The sequence below is a fragment of the Anomalospiza imberbis genome, chromosome 1 (assembly GCF_031753505.1).
Source record: "Anomalospiza imberbis isolate Cuckoo-Finch-1a 21T00152 chromosome 1, ASM3175350v1, whole genome shotgun sequence".
Lineage (NCBI taxonomy): Eukaryota > Metazoa > Chordata > Aves > Passeriformes > Viduidae > Anomalospiza > Anomalospiza imberbis.
This window is the reverse complement of record NC_089681.1, coordinates 8,863,910-8,884,991: the sequence shown is the minus strand read 5'-3', so window position 1 is coordinate 8,884,991 and position 21,082 is coordinate 8,863,910. Positions and strand designations below refer to the sequence as shown.

The 21,082-nt window shown below is 37.0% G+C and overlaps 1 protein-coding gene across 7 annotated transcripts in view; it reads left to right on the top strand.

The window, feature by feature from the left end:
* Window positions 1-21,082, top strand: part of EFR3A (EFR3 homolog A) — a 76,499-nt gene that overhangs the window by 42,697 nt on the left and 12,720 nt on the right. For all 7 annotated transcript variants that reach the window (XM_068180968.1, XM_068180960.1, XM_068180977.1 and 4 more), the window contains 11 exons: window positions 3,108-3,186; window positions 4,139-4,274; window positions 5,461-5,625; window positions 7,775-7,889; window positions 9,755-9,806; window positions 13,243-13,415; window positions 13,863-13,938; window positions 16,474-16,635; window positions 17,866-17,997; window positions 18,475-18,542; window positions 19,780-19,907. In XM_068180968.1, coding sequence (XP_068037069.1) covers window positions 3,108-3,186; window positions 4,139-4,274; window positions 5,461-5,625; window positions 7,775-7,889; window positions 9,755-9,806; window positions 13,243-13,415; window positions 13,863-13,938; window positions 16,474-16,635; window positions 17,866-17,997; window positions 18,475-18,542; window positions 19,780-19,907 — 1,286 coding nt within the window. The remainder of the gene's footprint in view (window positions 1-3,107; window positions 3,187-4,138; window positions 4,275-5,460; window positions 5,626-7,774; window positions 7,890-9,754; window positions 9,807-13,242; window positions 13,416-13,862; window positions 13,939-16,473; window positions 16,636-17,865; window positions 17,998-18,474; window positions 18,543-19,779; window positions 19,908-21,082) is intronic.

Sequence of the window (21,082 nt, the reverse complement as noted above, 5' to 3'; positions counted from 1 at the left end):
GAACAAGAGATGCAGAAAATGCAGTTTCAAGCTGTTTTTCCTAAACAAAAAGGGAGTACTCTATCTAATCAGCTTCACTTTGTGAATGATAGAACAGTTAGAGTGAAAGTTTAAGATAGTCTGTTGCATTTTACTGGATTGAAAAACCTGACTTAGCTTCTGATTAGAAAACAGTTTCTTCTAACAATGTTCAGCTCTTTCACAGCTTTTAAAGAAACTCTGAAAATATAGATAGGACCTCTTATTACAATGCTAACATGAAGGTGCAAGTTCAGTTCCTCACCTGAAGGCTTGTTTATGTGACACTGTAATATCAGGCAACATGCTGCTACTTCTTTGCAAAACTAAGAGAGCAGTGCTGCCTGCATCATGAGGCAGGGTCTATTCGGTGATTGAGGGGTTTAATTATAATGAAGATAGTAGAAATCTGAAGTCAGTCTCCTGGTATAAGATTGGATTGACATTAATTCTCCTTGTCTTAGGTAGAAAATCTCAATGGTTATGTCTACATGCACTAGCTAGAAACTCTCAAATAATAACTTACAATAAAATCTTACAGACCAATCCACTAATAGCTTAATGAAAGTCAAAAAACGTTACATTAATTTTACATGAAAAAGTTGTTTGTGTTGTGTCAATAGTCAGAAACTATTGAGACATACTTAGCATGGATTTGCAATGGTGAATAGATTAGACCGATTCAGAGATCTAGAAATCTGGTGAAACTTCAGAAGTGGAACAACTGCATTTCCATTCTTGTTAGTTATCACATCATGTGTGGAGGGGTTTGGAATATTAACAGACTGGTGTTCAGTATTCTTTCAGCAAACATGATGCATGAACAGAATATTTTATATATTCCCATACCTGCATACTCAGTTATGCTTTCTGATCCTGGGTACCAATTTATCATTATTACTTTAAGGATTTACTTGCATGTGTGGCACTGAGAAAGAATTCGGGGATCGTTAATGGCTCTCTCCCCAGAAACTTGCATTATTGGTTCTGCTGTTCCTTTGAAATTGAGAGACCTAATTGTGCACTTGTGCTACATATGTGCAGCAGATCTCAATGGAAGGCTGAACAAATTAACAAATGCCAAACGTTTGGCATTTGTTAATCCAGCAATAGAATGTTTTTCAATCTTCTGTAGATATTCTGTATTGAAAGAAATGTAATTTGGGAAAAAAAATGGAGTTAAGATGTGACTTGATTTTAACTGATATAAATGCACCATACTAAAAATACCCTTTACTGTCTTTTGCAAAAACAAAACTACATTGAATACACTTGTTACGATCAGTAAAATACATCACCTACAGGAATCTAATCCTGTTGTCCTTAGGAGGAAAATTCCAGTATACACGGTATGCTGCCCACTGAGCTGTTACACAAAGCTTTAACCAATTCTGTCATCTTCCCCCTGCTGTCTTCCCAGCAATTCATCTACCTGAAGCAGCTAATACTTGGCCTTTCTGGCAAAATAGGACTGTATGTCTTGTTTAGAGAGGAATTTTTTTTTGTTTGTTAACATGATATGGGATGCAGTTGACCATAATCTGTCTGAATGGATCTTTGGGGCAGATTTATAGGAACTGTAAAGGATAACAGAGAACACATGCCCTGTAAGATTAAAGGATCAGTTCCAATCAGGAGAAGATAGTGGAGAGTATGATTTTCCATTTGATGGCACCTGTGCACTAGAAAAGCAGCTATTCCCAATAGGTACTCAAGATGGATATTTAGTAATGCAAATCTGCTGTTATCTTGGCAGGCAAATACCTTTAAAATTCCTGTCATTCTTTCCTGTAGGGATTTCTGTTAAAGGTATGTGATGTGTCAAAATGGCAGAAATTTTTTTAAATCTCTGCAATGGAGTGCAAGATAATTTGGGGCACAGGAGATGCTTTGTGTCATCTGGTTTAATCAGCCTTGAAGGAGACCTGTGTATGTGGATGACTGGGCTGGGAGCAGCTGCCCAGTGAGGGAATTGAGATCTCCAGATTGTAGCAGAGTAAGTTACAGCATCCAGCCAGTCCTCCTGTGTTCACAGTGCTGGCTTCTTTCACCTCCAGAGCTTTCAAGTTTGTTGTTTCAAGCAACTTTATATGTTTCATAAGTTCTTTGAGAAAAGGAAGAACAGTAATGGTTCTGTAGCTGAGATACCTGTTTAGGAACAAAACGTAAATTAATTTTCTGTTACAAAGCTTTTTGTTGATTTGGCATATTTGCTGTTCACTGGCGAATTTTTTTGTGGATTTGTTTTGATTTTTTAAAAACCTAAATCATACCTATTTAAATGCATCCAAAGTTACCTTTTCTTCAATCTTCTAGACTGAAAAAACACAGTTATTTTTTAATGCTTTTTCAGGGACACAGATCTCTTTTTTGCAAAAGTCTTTGTGCCCTATTCATAGCTTTCAACATTTCTGCTTAAGCAGAATTTTTTGTACTTGTTTGAAACACTGATAATTTTTTTCTCATTTGTGGTTCCTATTCCATTTAAAGAGAAACTGACGCATTTTTATTGGGATTTTGTTTTTGATCTTTCTTGCAGCAAATGTTGAAATGCTTCAGAGCATAAAGACATGTACATATGAAGAGCCACTCTTTTTTGTTTTCCATATATTTTATTTATGAAACCACAAAAACAAAAATATTTCTCAGAGTTTCTATTCTGGATGGAGCATTTAGCCCTAATCATTTTGCAGCTTGTAATTTAAAACAACTTATTTATCCTCTGTAAAGTATATATCTTCAAGATGTTACAACCTTCAGCAGATCCCTTTCATGTAAATAAGCATCTTATGTCACAGCACTCTGGAAACAGTATATTCTTAACTATATATATTCAGTACAACTAGATTCCTTAAATTCCTGGAACAGGAATTTCTGTTCATCCAAATGTTCGATGATCATATCCTAAAACTAAAAAACAAGGGCTTTTCTGAAGTTCTAAATTTCTCACCTAGTTCTTAAGTCATGGTATAGAAGTTTTATCTCAGTAAATAATCCCTTTGAGGTGAATTTTGAGAAAATTCTTAAGATACCATTTATTATATCTGTAGAATGTAATTATTTCATTATGTCTTAATTTTTGCTTACAGGCATTTAGACCATCATAGACTATGGGATCCTAATGAATTTGCTGTTTCCTGTTTTAAAATCATCATGTATTCTATACAGGTAGGATTTTCTGGATTTTTTTTTACTTGCATACATGTTTCAAGCACATGAGAAAAGTTTCAATGCTCATCTCACCATGCACGTGGACAGTAGGTAAAGAATCCAGAAGACCCAAGAGAAGGTAGTGGGGTGGTCCTTCTCCAGAACAAGGAGCAGGGTAACCATGCTGGTGTGACATGGTGCTTGACAAAGAAATCTCTCAGGTTGGTTATTTCTCCATGCCAATACAGCTGTGCTGATTTTCCAACCCAAGAAACCAACTTCACATGCAACTGTTATGCTCAGGATTTTTAATAGTGGACAACCTGTATTGTGGCCTTAAGCTGGAGGAGGGAAGGTAGAGACTGGATATTAGGAAGAAATTCTTTGCCATAAGAGTAATGAGGCACTGCAACAGGTTTGATGGGGCTTTGAGAAACCCAATGTAGTAGAAGTTGTCCCTGCCCATGGTAAGGGACTTGGAACGAGATGGTTTTCAAGGTCTCTCACAACTCAAGCCATTCTATGACTCTATGATTGTCTGTTGTAAACGTCGAGGTACTATTCTTTGATTGCATCAAACACAGATGCTCAGAAGATAAAAATATAAAATTCCAGGTTTGTGGGAGGAATCTGAGTTTTCTCACCATTTACATCAATGGCGCTGAATTCTTTGAACTGCAGTTAGCTGAGTGAAGGACAACTTCATGCTTCCTCTGTGCTTGCAGATGTTCCTGGATATTTTAAGACTCTAAGATGTTGTACACTGGGCTGGCTGAATGAACCTGTATTCCTTCATCTGTCATGACAGTTTTTTGAATCCATATTTAGTCATGAATTAATTGTAATATTGATAAATTTCTGAATGAAAATGTTGCAAAATGGGAACATGGTCATGACCATAGCTGAGTGGTTTATGAGCTTATTCTTGTTAAAGTCACAAATGAAGATTTTCTGTCTCTTTTCTTATTAGGCACAATATTCCCATCATGTAATACAAGAAATCCTTGGACACCTTGATGTCCGCAAAAGGGATTCACCACGAGTTCGTGCTGGCATTATTCAGGTTCTTCTGGAAGCAGTTGCAATAGCAGCTAAAGGATCAATAGGTAAGATGCATTAAATTAAAGGCATCAGGTCAAAGGATAAATTTGCAGGGTAGTGCTCATTTTCACTTTGGTTTTAAGACTGATTGGAAACATTTTGAGAAGGTTTTGTGTATAATTTTTTTTTTCCTTTGTGCCAATAAATGCTTGAAATCTTACTTGGTTTGCAGTTGCTCCAAGCTATTTGACTCTTATATAATCTTTCACATTGAAAAAATGAGTGAAAAAATTGTGAAAGGCAGGTATTCCTGTTTGGAAAGAAATCATAAAGTCTGAGAGAACTGTGTGTCACCTCAAAATGTTAAGAGCACTGTCGCTTTCTGATACAGCTGTGACCTGAGTATTGCAGGAGTAGAATGATCTTTGAGAAATGTTACCTTATTGACACTGAAGAAGCTGAAATAAGGTGAAATATGTCATTTCAAATTAGTATGGTTCCTTGAAATAAGAGTAGTTATGAAGAGATGTACACTCTGTTGCTCTTTCCCTGATGTTCTTTGGTGGCCTGCAGAAATATTATTGTTTTGCTTCATTAGCTTGAGCCTGAATGTGTCCTTCCTCTTTATACGAGACCCACTTGCATGCACAGACTTGTGAAATCTTTTACCATATGATGAAAAGAGCTCATTATTTGATCCAATGTATAGGACTGGATTTTAGTAGCATGTCTTGAAATAACTGAAGTTCAGGAGCAAGTACCTGCAGTTAAATCCATTATTAATGCTTAATTTCAGCAACCACTTGGGTTTTGTATCTGAAACTTGCATGGTGAGTTGACTCTGGGCTGTTTGCACTCTCCTTTCCCACAGGACAGGGATAATGTAGAAAGAAAGTGAGAAGTTTCATGGATCAAGATAAAGACAGTTTGATGGGGGGAGCAAAAGCTGCACGCACAAGGAAAATCAGGTTACCTCCATCCTGGCCAGACCCAGTAGTGGATCATAATGGATTATGCATATGTACCTGGCTGTATTTCCTGATTCCAAGTTAATTTCTAAAATATCAAAGTGTAGTAGGCACACCTCAAAAGTTTTTCTCTAGTCGTGATGCCTCAAACACTATAATTCACTTGGTTCTCTTCATCATCCTACTCTCATTACTTGTGAAAATGGATTGAAAAGCCCAGTTTTAATTTTCTTCAGACATCTCCCCATTGACAGGTGCAATCACTGTTATTTGTTGTTTCCAGGCCCAACAGTTCTGGAGGTTTTTAATACCTTATTGAAGCACCTGCGCATCAGCGTTGACTTTGAGCTGGGTGACAGGCGCAGTTCATCAGAAAGTACCACTTTAAGCATAAGCTCCAAGGAGAGCGATGAGAGGATTGTCCAGAACGCGATTATTCAAACAATTGGTGAGTAATACAGTTGACACAGGCTCACTTAAAATTTCTCCCCTTTTCCCTCTTCCCCAATGAGATTATATTGGACCAGCTTGAATCATGAAGGAATACTACCAAGTGTGGTTTCTCTAATTGTGTTTGCCTCTCATTCTCAGACTTGCTTTATGTTTGATTTCTGAAAGGGTTATTTTTAATGTTAACTGAACACATAGCCAAGAAGGTTTTGAAAATTAAAAATGCTGGTGGACTTAAAATTATTTTTAGTTATATTATTATGTGGCCCTTGAAATGTAGAAATCTCTACCTTTGATACAGAACTACTATTAGTCCTTCTATGAAAATCACTGCAAATAGTTTTATACAGTAATACATCTTTTCATAGGTACTACTTTAAAAATTATAGAAATGAATGTTAAACATAGTAGCAACAATGACACCTAATGGCCAGTTGTGCTACCATGACTTAAGTGAAGTAATTTAATGCACAGCACTTGAAATTATTTTCTCAACAGTGAAACCCTTTCTCAGTTTTTCCCTTTATGACAGTGATGTTATATATTGGGGTGCATTTATGATATGTATTCCTTTTCTTAAAGAACAAGGGAGTTTAGCTTAAATGTTGTTCATTCATCTGTACCTTCACTTGCCTTGGACAGCAGTAACAAGTATGTAGTAGATTAGTTCTCACCATTTCAGTAAAGTTCCCAAGTTAAAATGTTCAACTCCTACAAAAAAAAAAAAAAAAAAAAAAAAAAGCCCAGAAACTCCACAAACCAATCTTTTGTGAAGCTTCTTTCTACTGAAGTCAATGGTATACTATTTCCCAGTAATAAAATAAAACATCTGGAGTTGGAAGGGACAAAAAAAGATCATTGAGTCCAACACTCTGCTCCTCCCAGGACTGCTTCAACTAAACCATGTGCCTGGGAGCATTGTCCAGATACTGCTTGACCTCTGTCAGGCTTGGTGCTGTGACCACTTCCCTGGGGAGCCTGATCTAGTGGCCAACCTTCCTTTCAGTGCAGAACCTTTTCCTTTTGTCCCATCTGGACTTCCCCGATGCAATTCCATCCCATTTCCTCATGTCCTGTCACTGGTCACCAGAGAGAGATCAGCATCTCCTGTTTCACTGCCCCCCTTGAAGGTGTTTGATGTTCTTAGACTGAGGCACCCAAAGCACGGACTTGAGGAGAGGCTGCAGCTGCAGTGTAGATGGGACAGTCACCTCCTTAACCAGCTGTTGGTGCTGTGCTTGGTGCACCAGAGGGCACAGTTGGCTCTTTTGGCTGCCAGGGCACACTTGATTCACACTGGACTTGCCATTAACCCAAACTGCCCCGATCTCTTTCCATGGGGAATGTTGGGAATAACAGTGTTATCTCAGTTCCCTGGGTGTGCTGCCACAGCTGTGCCACTGCTGTGGCTGTGCTGCCGTAAGAGCAGGGCCCATCCTGCAGCTGACACTGGGATGGCAGCTGTTCCCACTGGAGCTGTGTCTGGGCAGCTGATCCAGCTGTGGTGTGTGCAGAGCTGGGAGAGGCTATCACTCCCTAAGAGATACTTTTAAGGCAGGGGAGGTGTGTGTGTGCCTGACATTTCTCCTGGCCCTGACGTTCCCTCAGCCATTGTGGCTCTTTCTGCTGCCGTGAGGTTCCCCTGGTCCTGGAACCCTCCCTGTACCCCATGCTGGAGTGTTCCTCTTCCCTTGGTGCTGGCACAGAAGCTCTTCACCTCATCACTCCCCAAGAATAGCAATAGTCATAAAATACTTCTATATCTCTGGGATTTCTGTCTCTTCACTTGTAATATTTATTGGAGACTTAACAGACAAAAGTAACAGTATTGTGTGCCATGATAAACACTTCCAACTTTTCACTAGGTCCAAGTTAATAGAACCCAGATATTTAATTTTTAAATTGTATATTTAGAGGAGGATAAAATTAGAAGGTTTTAGTATTCAAAGATGAAAGTATAATGAAAAAGAATCACCAAAATCATTCAGCAGAAATAAATATGAGATTGTGCCCTAAAACAAGTCATATGTTTATTCTTCATCTATTTTGACCTATTAATGTATTCATTGTATTTTAAAGGCTTTTCTTATAAAGAGAAGGGCCCTATATCTCTTTTTCTTCTGTGATTTTGTTCTGTTTTTATTTAGGATTTTTTGGAAGCAATCTTCCAGATTACCAGAGATCAGAGATTATGATGTTCATTATGAGCAAAGTACCTGTTTTGGGAACAATGTCACAGTCGCTGGATCCCAGTAACCTTGGGTTTGTATATCCTACATTTTTAAATTTCAGATTAAAAATCTAGATTTTTACAATCCTGATAAATTAAGAAGTGAAAAACATTATGAAAAGTGAAATGCAAATTCTCACTCCTTAGAGGTTGTATTAAATACTATGCAGAAGCAAGACAAGCTCATTGTCAACAATATGAAATCAACCTACAGACATTTTACTGATAAAAATTACCTGATTGGAAGGCAGTTTGTTTTTTCACTGAAACATTCTTTCTCTCTGCAACTTTTTCTGAAATTATGTACTTTATGGTTGTTAATTCCATAACTTTTTATATGTAGGTTTTGAGAATGAGAGGAATTCAATTATAAATACATTTTTTCAAATAGGTGTATAATTTACAAATTATTTTTAAGGTTTGGGGTTTTTTTTAATTCTGTACAAGTTGACTTCAGATTAAGAAATAACTGCAGAAATTCCAATGAATTTTGGATTTTCCCTATGTGTTTAGAAATAGGAAAAAGCTATAAGTGGGCAGACTTAATAAACCCATAATTTAAAAGTCACCCGACACTGAATACTTTTCCCTGTAACAGGAATAATTTTGTTTAAAAGACTGCATTTCCTCAGTGTAGGGAAGTCTCTGAAAAGGCTTCAGCTGTTCTTTCCAGATGTGCACAGACACTTTGCACCACATAAGTGATCCCCTAATAGATTAAGTAGGAAGTCATTGTCATTCTCTAGCTTCTTTCAGCTTTTCATACAGTATCCCTGCAGCATGGGATGCTGTGCCATGGAAGATACAAGTCTTCCTTGGCACGGCTGTGCCAGGCCGGCTGTGCCAGGCCATTGCCACTCATTATGGAGGTATTTCAAGAACAAATCCATATGAAATTCTCTACTTGGATGAACAATTGGGGGTTGTGGTTGTTTTTTTAATAACTGTGTAATTTTCCATTTATGAGATTCTGTGTAAGCATGTGCCTGAACAGTGTGTTAGTATGATGTGCATATGTTGCTCTTAACATAGAAGGCTTTCTGATTGCTGATAAAGTCTGGCATTACTTAGAATTTTGGTTTCAGCTATCCAAGGCATTTGAATGATGCAGCCAGGATTGTAGCTCATTAAGGTAGAAGTTTCCACTGTTACATAGCGGCCAACTTTTGTGTAGAGGGTTGATCTTCCTTTGCACTATTTAATGGAGAAAATGACTTGTACCTTTTTTACTTTCCTGAAAGAATCTCTGTGAATGGAGCAATTTATTCCAAGTTCACTTTTATCTCCTAAGACCTTGCAAGAAGGGTGACTATATACCTTTAGCTCTTGGGCTATTTTTAGTACCTGCAGGAGGGAAATGAAAACAGATGAAGAACAGGTCAAGTAGTGTTTCATGTACCTTCTTGTGATATAAAAGCAGGAGTCTTACAGTTTTTCTTACTCATTTTGCTGTTAATTTTTTTGCAGTCTCAAAGTTTTGGGGTCTGGCTTAAAGAAGAAATGTCCACTTTTCTTAAAAGACTGAATTGCATTTTAATACAGAAGAAAATTTCAGTGCTGATGCTTGTGAAAATAACAAGCTATCAAGCTCATAGTGGACAAACATTTTAGAGATTTCTGAGTAAAACATAAAAGATTTATGCCTGCTTCACATATATGATTTAACTTTTTCTTCAACTGAATGTGCTTCATTTTTTAAGCCTTCCTGTAAATGTGTCTTTCAAAAACATTTAATTATTGCAACTCAGTTGGAGATACTTTCCTTTATCTATGATCATCCAGCATTCCTTCCAAGACTACTGTATTCATTTGTCAAAAATGAGAATAATGTCTAGAGTAGAATAATATTTCAAATATATACAAGAAAACCTAATTTGCATTTTTTTTCCAATTGTAGAGATTTGGGAACCAGGAGGATCCAAATCATGTTATTGAGATCTTTACTTATGGTAAGCCTTTTGTGAACAGTATAATATGTTATAAACACACAGTGTTTCACTTTATATACATATATTTGCATATAAAAGTACAGTATAACAACACTGGATTATGAAAATAAACATACATTCGTATTACATAGACCTGTAATTCTATTGTGTAATATTGTGAAAGCATTTTTCCAACTTACATTACAAACAGCACAAGAAATATGCCTCCATCTCTTAGAGCACTTCAGTGAATGTCAGTTCTAATTGGATCTGCAGATCCAAAAGAACATCCTGGAGGAGGTTGAGTTCTGCCAGCAATACTGGCAACATCAAAGTGAAATCACTTTTGTCTCTGAGCCTGGAAAAGTAGTAATTAGTAGAATGGCCAATATTTTTAAAACCATAGGAATGGATACCTCAGACACAGTTATTCTTTCCTTCCTAATGTTTCCCAAATTTCTTGTAAGGTGTGATTGAATTTTTTATCACAAATACATTTTTTAGCTGTAAATCTTCAAAGAGTATTTCTGGAAATAGACCCAGCTGGTAAAAATCAGAAAGTGCATAGTAAAGGAGGCTCTTGCTGATAGAATCCTGACCAGTTTTGTTGCAGAAGCTGAAAACTGTTTAGTGAGTCAAATAGGGGAATGATTTCACAAATTAAAGCAGAAGAATGTGCTCCTGGAAAATGAGTTTTTGTCCCTGCTTTGACAAGAAATTTGTGCATGGTGTTAGGGAAATAGGTTAAACCATTCTTGGCTTGTCCAAATCTGAAATCTTAGACTCTGGTTTGCAAAAGAGCTGGGCATTCGGAGTTGCAATGTAAGGATAGAAGACTGCTTAGGAAGGACCTCAGGTGGTCATTTTGCACATTGTCTTCATTAAACTATGTCTAACTGTTCCTGACAATATTCATCTCACCAGTGTTAAAATTCTATTAAAACAGGTAAGAATTATTCTAATGATTTAGGTGCTACATAGCCTGTAAGTATGCTTTAAGGGAGTCAGAGTGTACATGTGGAAGGGATTTAACATTTTGGTTTGCATCTCTTTTAGAATATGGAAGTAAAATCCCATCATGGCACAAACGTGTGAAAGTCATTGTTCTGATGCTTAATAAATTAGTCATTGATAAATAATGTGGATAAAATCCAGCATTGTACATCATGTATTCTTTACAAAAGAATAATATTTCATAACATAATTAGTATGTTGTCATGCATACACATGCAAACAAGTTAATACTGTATAGGCGGTTGAAATCTGGCACTTCATTAAAAGTGTGCACTTAGATTTGGAGCCCTGCTGCTTGTAATATCAGTCATTTTCCGTTTTCAGAATGATTGATCATGACCTTCTTGTCCCCTGGTGCTCCTGTGAGCTATGTCCCTGTGAACCCTTCAGATAAGCTGGGGCCACTGTGCTCGCTCAGTGTCGTGGTTTAACCCAGAGGCACCAGGGACCACCCAGTCACTCACTCACTCTGCCCCAGGGGGACGGGGAGAGAACCAGGACAGTGCCAGTGAGAAAAGTGGGTTGAGATAAAGATAGTTTAGTAAGTGAAAAAAGGAAGCCAAGAAAAAACAAGAAACGAGAGAAAGAAATAATAATAAAATAAAACTATACCTCCACCTAAAAAAAAAGGCCAAATGCTCATCACAAGCCAACTGATAGCCAGACAGTCCCTGAGCAGTGGCAGCCCTCACAAACTGCCTCCTGTTCTGCTGCTGAAGATGACACATTTTAATACGGGATACCCTTCTGGAGGTGTGTCTTGGTTTGGAAAGACAGGTATCTGCTAAGGAAGGCAGAAGCCTCCCCTGAAATAAAAAAAATGTAGACCCCCCTCCCTCTGAATTGTTATAAATTTGACATTGAGGGGGGCTCTCCAGCAAAAATATGGGAGCAGGAGCAACAGTTCTTTATTAGGGAAGAAAATAAAAAGATAAAATAAACAATGCAGTGAACCAAAGCAACACTGACAGAGTCAGAATACAACCTTGACACCCTGTTGGTCAGGGTGTTGGTAGCAGTCCAGTTGGCAATTATTGCTGCAGTCCTCTTGGAGTGTCAGGTGTGGTTTTATTGGAGCAGTGATCCTGTAGAAAAGGGTGTAGCCTGCCTGCAGTGGAAGGGGCAGCTGTTCCTCTTGGAAATCCAATCCAGAAAAAGCCGTGCTGCTGTTCTAGAAACTCAAGATTATATCCCGGTAGAACTGCTTGGCTCCTCCCTCTGGGCAGAGCATCTCAGGATGGGATGCTGCAGCTTTTATCAGTCATGCAGTGACATTCAATAGGCCATTAACAGCAGATGTCTCCCCTGAGAGAGGATTGGTTTGTGGCATAGATAAAGAAAACTGCCCAATTAAGAGAAGATAACTTCCACACCTCTAACAGATGACAATTGAATACATCTTGCACCTTGCAATCTAGGACAAGCTGTGTAAGCCCTGCTCAGCAGTAGCCAAATCATCTCTGTGTTACCAGCACTGCTTTGGTCACAAATCCAGAACACAGCAGCACATGTGCTACTGTCAAGAAAATTACCTATCCCAGCCAAAACCAGTAAAACACAGTTCACATATAAAAACTGTAAGGGTATGGAATATATATAAAGAAGATACAACTACTGTGTAAGTATTGGATGAAAATACAATTGAATTTATTATAATTAAATTTGGAATATTTTTGCTCCCCTCACCTTCAACAGGTCATATATACATTGTAATCTATTCTGAGATTGTAATATTCTGGTAACCTCCAATTTAAAGGATGGTAAATTTTAAATATTTCTGACTACTGTCGATGTTCAGCTAATTAAAATTTGAGTTATTAGTTAGGTAAAAGTTTATTTTTCTTTGTCTACCAGCAGAGTTTGCTTTAATTAAAAATAACTGAATGAGACAAGTCAGAGGTAGTATTCATCTTTAAAATAACACTATGGCACCAGATTTCTAAGAAAGTGGTATTTGCTTACTTCATGTTTTGCAATAAAGTAGTATCCATAAATCTTTAAGGTGTACATATAGGCCCTGATTTCTCATTTTTATTTCACATGAGTTTACTCTACCATATGTGAACAGCTCATAACCTGAAATGGATAAATCTCTATTGTAATTATCGACCGGAATTCCTATCATCTTCAGTTTATGCCCTGCAACTTTCCATAGGCCACATAAAAAAACCAAATCATAAATCATACCTTTATTTTTTGATTTTGTGTTTGTAAAGAAAGGATCCTGAAAAATCCTTTTAACATGAGGGACTTAATTTGAAAATGTGTGCTAACGTCCTTCCAAATTGATCCTGAAGTCAGGATTTTTCAAAATTAATACAATACTTCAATTTGAATCTACCTTGCGGGTGCCAAAGCAAACCCACTAAAAAGTGAATGACAGCTGCAATTAATTCTTACAATGCAGTAATGACACATGAATTTTATTTCCCACAATGAACAGGTGACTTCAGGATACAAAGCCACAACAATAAGTAATGCGCTTCCTGCCCCCTTTCTGGACCCATTGCTGTCTCCTGCACTCATGGAAGACTCTGAGCTGAGGCAGCTGGTCCTGGAAATCCTGCACAACCTCATTGATCGGCACGACAACAGAGCCAAGCTCAGAGGGATAAGGTAGAGCTCTTTATTTATTGCCTACTTGAAATTCCAGTTCATTACCTGAAGGATAAGTGCTGTTGATTTTAAAATGTTTTTGCTAATATGAATTATTAATGTACTGTTTTGGTAAATGCTCAATGCTCAGTGTCATTTATTCATGGCAAGAATTTTACAGGTAAGCCTCAGAGCACAGTATCTTAAATAACTATTACAAATATCATAGTTTAGCCGTGTAGAAGACAGAATTTTATTTTTATTTTATGTAGATAAAAAATACATGATTGTCATAATTCTCTTTCTGCTTCTCCCTCTTCAACTTAAATTTAAATATCCTTGTTAAGCATGGATATAATTAAAATGGGAATTGGGTCAAGATCTGTTTGAATAGTTCCTGTTTTCCACATTCTCTTCATTTCCAACTTTTTTTTTTTTCCTGAAACAACACATTTCTTTCATTTGTAGAATAATACCAGATGTTTCTGATCTAAAGATAAAACGAGACAAGATTTCAAGGCAAGACGTGAGCTTCATGAAAAAGGTAATAGAATGAAACATCACTTTTCTATCTAGAAATAAGTAACTGAACCAGTGGTTTGCTTTTCTTCTACAGCTGTGGTTTTGCAACAAGTCACAAAGATCAGTTTCAAATGTTTGTAATCAAGTTACAGTGATTTCAATGTTGCAGTTCTCTAGATACTTGAAAGATGATTCCATGCAATAAAATTTTAATTTAAGTCTTCAGTTAAAACCTTTATATGCATGAAATTAGAACAGTATATGTCAAAACCATGATTCTGAAAAGATCTCCCTGTTGTTAGATCCCTGCGCAGCATTTAATTTTTGCTCAGTAGCAGTTTTTCACTAGTTTGGCTTTTATTTTGCTGTATTTTTAGACAATTTTGTATTTAGAAATCTTTTTATAGCTGTGGTACAGAGACATATCTTATGTTTTAGGTTAAAGATGTCAAAGAAAGTTAAGTTTGCACAAAACAGCTGTCTTAAGACATTGTTTTCACAAGACTTTGTACCAGCTGACTTCTCAGTATATTTGGTTCTAAAGAAAAACAGGGTTTTTTTTAAATTATACTTCAGTGGAGTGAAATTGCTTACAGTAGACACCTTGGATTTTATGTGGGAAAGATGCAGAAAGCTGTTACTGTGCTCTGTCATTCCGGACTGTGGTTTATCTGTGTAGGTATGTAAACAAAAAACAGAAAATACTGAAATAGACCAAAATACTGCATACGTAATAATATGCAAACTAGAGTTGTACAGCATTCAAGTAACTTTGCAAGATAAAGGTTCTTGCTATAAGTTAGTCCAGTTAATATTCTTCCAGTATATGTTCAACTGGAATAATGCAAATATAAAAAATACTCCAACATTGGCAATTATTAGTAATGTGTCTTTTTAAAGTTAATTAAATTTTAATTCATTAATTTAATATCTGTGATTTAAAGCAAGCAGTTTGGATAAGATGTATTTTGCTAGATGAAAGTTGTAGCTGTCAGACTAAATATTTGAATTGTTAATATTGATCTGAAAAGACAGAAGAGGAAAAGAGGTTCTTCACAGATAAGAAAAGAACATACAGGCTTCTAAAAAATAAATTAACCCTGGGAAATGAAGTCAGTCAGTGATTATCTGTGTGGTACTATTACTCACCTGGTGTAGATGTGCATGTTAGCAGCCTGCTCTTCCCAGATGCTCTGCATAATCAAAGAACAGGGACGAGGCATCTCCAGAAGTTCATTAATATCTGGACTTCCATTTAGGCTTGTTTGATGTTACATGGGGATCCTGAGGCAATTTTGTGACACACCCAGGTGGAATGGAACCAAACATAGGCACAAAACTCTTCATCTCAGACCAGTTGCTCAGTTTTATCTATCCTTTCTTTGAAGTGAAGTATTTAACTTCTTGCATTTTCCAGTCTTCTAGAAAGATACATACTGATAAAATCCGCATAATCGTTTATTTTCCTATTTGAGTGCAATTCTTTATCAATGAGATAAAAAATTCCATTACTTTTATTTGACAAATATACTGGGTCTTTAAACAGCTAACCTTTATTTCGTAGTAGCTTCTGTGCTTTTTGCTGATAGCTGTGTTTCCCTCTCTCTAAATACAAGGTGTATTTGAACAACTCTTTGATTTTAGAAGTAATAAAAAGACCAACAATGTCATCATTATTTCTTAAGTAAATATGTCCTGTTTGAAAAGAGGTTGAAAATCACTTTTCTTCCTCTTTCTAGTGCTGAATTAATACATACAGAGTTAGTCTTTAGATCTTGAAAATTACTTGTATCAGCTGATACAGACTTTTACCCCCCTACAGATTAGGAATGCTGGGGAAAATGCTTTGCATTTTTCTTTTGTGTTGAGGTAATAGTTTCTTTACAGAGATTTAGGCACAGTGTTATGAGAAGAAAGTCACTTTTGAAGTGGAGAGTCTTTAATTAAATGACCTGTGGTCTTCACTAGAGCTGCAGCCTCCCTACACACATCAGTAAATGAGCCCTCACCTTCTGAAACACATTCTATGAGAATTTGTTCTTGGTTTGCTGTTTGAGGGGGGTTGTTTAATGAACAAATTTGATGTCTTCACAAGGAGCTCATGATGTCAACACCTGGAGCTCATCAAATAATCAAATGTTCTTGAAAAATATTTCAAGATTACTTTTTGGTTTCTCCTTTTCATAAATGGGCAATGTTTTTTTCTAATATTACAACAGGAAATGAATTCCAACATCTGATACTGTGCAGTAGTCATGTAATTCTCTGTATCATCTTCTCTATCGGTACATTCATGCATAAAATAGAACAGTACAGTGTTTATAAAGAAGCTCTTATTAGAAACTTGAGGTCTACTTGATTAATCATGTACTTGTTTTTCTATGTATGTGTACACCATGTATTTTATCCTTTTTTTCGTTTTTCAATTCTCAATTAATCTAACATCAAAGTTGGCCCTGTTTGGAGTAGAGAGTTGGACCAGAAGACCTTCAAATATCCTTTCTAACCTAAATTATTCTATTCTTAATACCCATTTCCTCTTTTATGTCTTTTATAGCATGGTCAGCAATTGTACAGACACATCTACTTAGGCTGCAAAGAAGAAGACAATGTCCAGAAAAACTTTGAACTCCTGTTTACATCTCTAGCTCTTACCACAATAGAACTGGCCAATGAAGAAGTGGTTATTGACCTCATCCGATTAGCTATTGCCTTGCAGGTATGGGTTTGTATTGGGTTCATTGATTGACAATTCAAATGTGTAATTGGAGATGTGAAGAACTGGGGGGTTTTGTATATTGATCTTCAAATTGGAAATCTCCTAATTCGGTCTGAACTTGATTGATCACTAAGGAAGTGCACTTTGTATGTACCACTTACTAATGGGGAAACTTCATCTAATCGGTTTTGTAACAAACTTCCACAGCGTGTGCTGTTCAGGAAAAACAGCAGATGTGGAAACTTGTTGAAACATTTATTAGAATCACTGATACTCATTAGCAGATTGGCAAGGTGTTCTCTCAACCTATGATCTTGTGTTCTGTATAAAATGTATGGACTCTCTGCACCCAGGATGAAAACTTCTGTATAATTGATTGTTTGGGAATAGTTATTAAACCAGGCTATTTAATCTTAACTTAGAGTAAAATTCTGTCAGTGTCTTAGGCTTTATTCCTTAACATTTCCTTAATAGGTTCAAATATTAATTCATACTTGCATACAGTCCTCAGGGAAACTGGATAACTTACTAAGTTTATCTGTGTTGAAATCAAAAATAAAGTACTGCTAACACGCACCCTGGAAATCTGATGAAATCATGCCCTGTATGACACACCGCAACACTGTATTCTCAGTTTATTCTGTCATTAACCTTATTCCCAAATGTGCAGCTGTATTACAAAACATCTGAAATGCAGTGTGCATCCTTAATTTTAAAATACGTTGTTGAACCAAATCCTTACTTGGTGGGAATGACATTAGGAGTTTTACTAGAGCAAAAATAATGCAATGTGAATAAACATAGAAGTGCTAATATGCATTAACTAATTTCCTCTATTGCGCTGTATCTGTGATTCATACTGGTGATCTTTATTATCAAAATGCTGTTTCTGATTTTCCTGAGAAAATGTTATGATCAGCAGGTGGTAAAGACAAGGGACTACCAGTCATTAACCTGTACTTGCTGTCTGAGAAACAGAATTTTGAGTTGAGTAAATTTATTTTTCTTCATAATGATTGAATCTTTTAAGCTCTCTAACTTCAGATCAATATATTCCTACTTCGGGAATGAGCTTAAGAACTAGAATTTTAAGATGAGATATATCAAATGTTAAGTAATAGCAGATAAACATCATATGTCAGGTGGTGTTACCAATGATAATTTTGACTTCCGTATATTGAAGACAGCCTGCTAAGTTTGGAAAACATAATGCTACCCTTTATATTTCAGGACATTGCCATCATCAATGAGGATAATCTGCCAATGTTTAATCGTTGTGGAGTCATGGCATTGGTTGCAGCGTATCTGAACTTCCTGAGTCAGATGATTGCAGTTCCTGCCTTCTGTCAGCATGTCAGCAAGGTAAGACATGGTTAAATAATTCAGGTCATTTAGAGCAATATGCAGTCTACTGTAAAATCAGTGAATAACTTGTGTCAGGTGCTTGCTTGTTCTGTTGATCTCCCCTCTTTGTGTCCACTGACATTGTTCTTGATCTTCAGTCTCTCATGGCATTACTTGCTGACTCTTAAGATTATAAACAAAATAAACTTCTCTCAAGATACAGCATTTTATTTTGCTTATGGTACCACATATAAAGGGCCAAATCTCCATCTGGTATAAGACTTTACAGCCCCACTGTCTTTGGTAAAACAGTATTGACATGCACAAGACCATGAGACCCAGATTTTTAGTCTTAAGGGTGAGAGCCACGGTCTCTTTCCCTGGTTAAAAGAAATCCCAAATGTTTAATTGGTGTTGAGGTTGATGTTAGTGAAGGTTAGGTGTTGAAGAAAACAGCTATGGAGCTACTCCATTTGACATGGGTTTTTTTTTCAGGTCATTGAAACCAGAAGTGTGGAGGCAGTTTATTTTCTACCAGAAACAATTTTCAAAGACAAATGCAAGTAAGTAGATACAAAATGGGAATTGGTGGTCAGTGAAGTCCCTATTTTGCTATTAAATATCATACATCATTGAGAAATGTTCCATATGTGAAAAAAATCAGAGGTTTTATGATGTTCTGGAGAGGCAGAAGAGTCCCAAGCATTAAAAGCATGTACACTTATAGGGAAAAAAGTGGGTTTCAGACTTTTGTATTGTAGTCAGAGTTATTTATGTACAACGGGATGCTCAGTCTGCTAACACTGAGCAAAATAAACAGTAACAACAAAATAAATTTTCACTAAATCACAGAATGGATGAAGCTGGAGAGGATCTTGAGGTTATCTGGTCCAAGCTCCCTGCTGAAGCAGGGTCACCTAGAGCAGACTGTGCAGGACCACATCCAGATGCTCTAGAATGTCTCCAGGGATGGAGGCTCCACAACCTCTCTGGGTAACGTGCGCCAGTGCTTGGTCACCTTCACCTTCGCAGAGAAAAGTGTTTCCTGATGTTCTGACAGAGCCTTCTGTGTGTCAGTGTGTGCCAATTGCCTCTGGTTCTGTCACTCAGAACAGCACTGAGAGCTGCTTATTTCTGGGGGCTTTCCACCCTCCCTCGCTTAAAGGAGCTGTGCACACTGATGAGATCCACCTTATCCTCTCCATGCTGAAGTGGCTCACCTCTCTCAGTCTTCATTGGAGAGATGCTCCAGCCCCGCAATCCACCTTAGTCACCCTGTGAAGCCCTGTGGTGGGCTCCCTACATGTCCTGCTAGCCCAGCTCCTGACTCAGCACTCCAGGTGTGGCCTTACCAAAGCTGAATAAAGGGCAAGGATCTCCTCCCTCAACCTCCTGATATGCTCCTCCTGATGCAGCCCAGGACACCCTCAGTCTTTTTTTGCCACAGGGGCACACTTCTGGCAAATGACAAACATTACAATTAATAATTACTATTAATATTACTGTTGCTGTGCAGATTTTTTTATTTAACAGAGATCATATTCTCTCAAGATGTAGCAGAACAGGTGAAGAACATATTTCAGATAAACAAGAAGTGTTTAAGTAATCTAAAATACTGCAGAGGTTTTCAGTGGACTAAATTTATGTGTGTATTCATTCCTAAAAAAACTGACCAAGCTTTATTTCCATCAAATCATTACCATTGACCCTTCATGGTTGCTCACAGACATTAGAAAAATATTTTACTAAACCAGCAAACATCTATTGTTAGACTATAACTTCAGATATATGTTTTGACAGTCTTCCAAAATCGTTAGAGAAGGATCAAACAGATCTGTTTTTCCTGACCAACAAGATTGCGGAATCATTAGGAGGCAGTGGATACAATGTGGAAAGACTGTCAGTTCCATATGTGCCCCAGGTAACAGGTAAGTGGTGATTAGTAGCAACACAACTTAGTACCAGTTATTAAGAATGTTTTCCTAATGCGTTGTGTGCCAGTGAAATGTAGTGTGACTGCTTGGCAACAAAACCTAATCAGATCATTTTGTCTTCTCAAGGTGTTTTTTCTTTCTCATTAGCTACTGTATTACTGTTAAGAGGTTTCAAAGATTTTTTTTTTTTAAAGAATGTAAGTGAGGCAGAAAGTCCTAGAACACATTTTGACTCTTTTTAATGGAGTCTTTGCTTCAAAAGAATACCTGTACTAACTTGATCTAGAAAATGAGGAAAGAATATACAAGTCAACTAACTTTATCCTTTTCATGTAAACATTGGATGAAAGATACTCCATCCTTTTGCCATATGGTCTTGTGCTGATTTATTTCCCTTAGTTAAATTGTCAATGAGCAGATGTTAATTTAAGCAAGAATGAGATATTTTCCTCCATCAGATACCTATGCAAGCTCAGTGTCAGGTAACAATGGAAATAAAGTGTTGCCTGAGGAAGGTTTGTGGGAGTTGGTGCTGCACAGACTGAGTGAATAATGTGAGAAGGACTAGCTAGTATGTGACATTTGTGTGGTTTTTGCTTTTAATATATTTTCAACAGCCAATTGAGCAAGTTACTGAAAAAAATTGATTGAAGAATTTGTTCTTAACCATGTGTATTTTGTGACTGTATATAACTGGTTGCTATTGTAATAGACTAGGGGATACCCCAACCCAAAGCATGGCCTTTTTAAAGTACCTAGCAGTAAAATGTGATTTCTGTGTTCTCTGGCTCACACATAGAAAGAACCAAAGTACATCCACACAGTGAATGCCAGATGTGTTCTCTGGCAGTCTGATTCATAAAAAATGCTGCCTGCTCTTGAATCTCTCTTTTGGATAATAATTGTGGGAGGAATCAAGTTCTCCAGACAGCAGGTGTGGTTTTATCGCAAATACAAGCAGGCACATTAGTGATATGTTCCAGCACAGCCACAGTGTCTGTTTTCTGTTGCTGGTTGTCTTCTTCTAAAAAGGATAATGTTCCTATGCTTATTTCTTCTGGCACCTAAAAAAACAGTTAACATTATATTTTAGTATTGGCAGAAGAGGTGGGCAGCAAGTGAGGAAATGTTACAGGCTTTGAATGAATGAGAATGGAGTGAGGAAGATA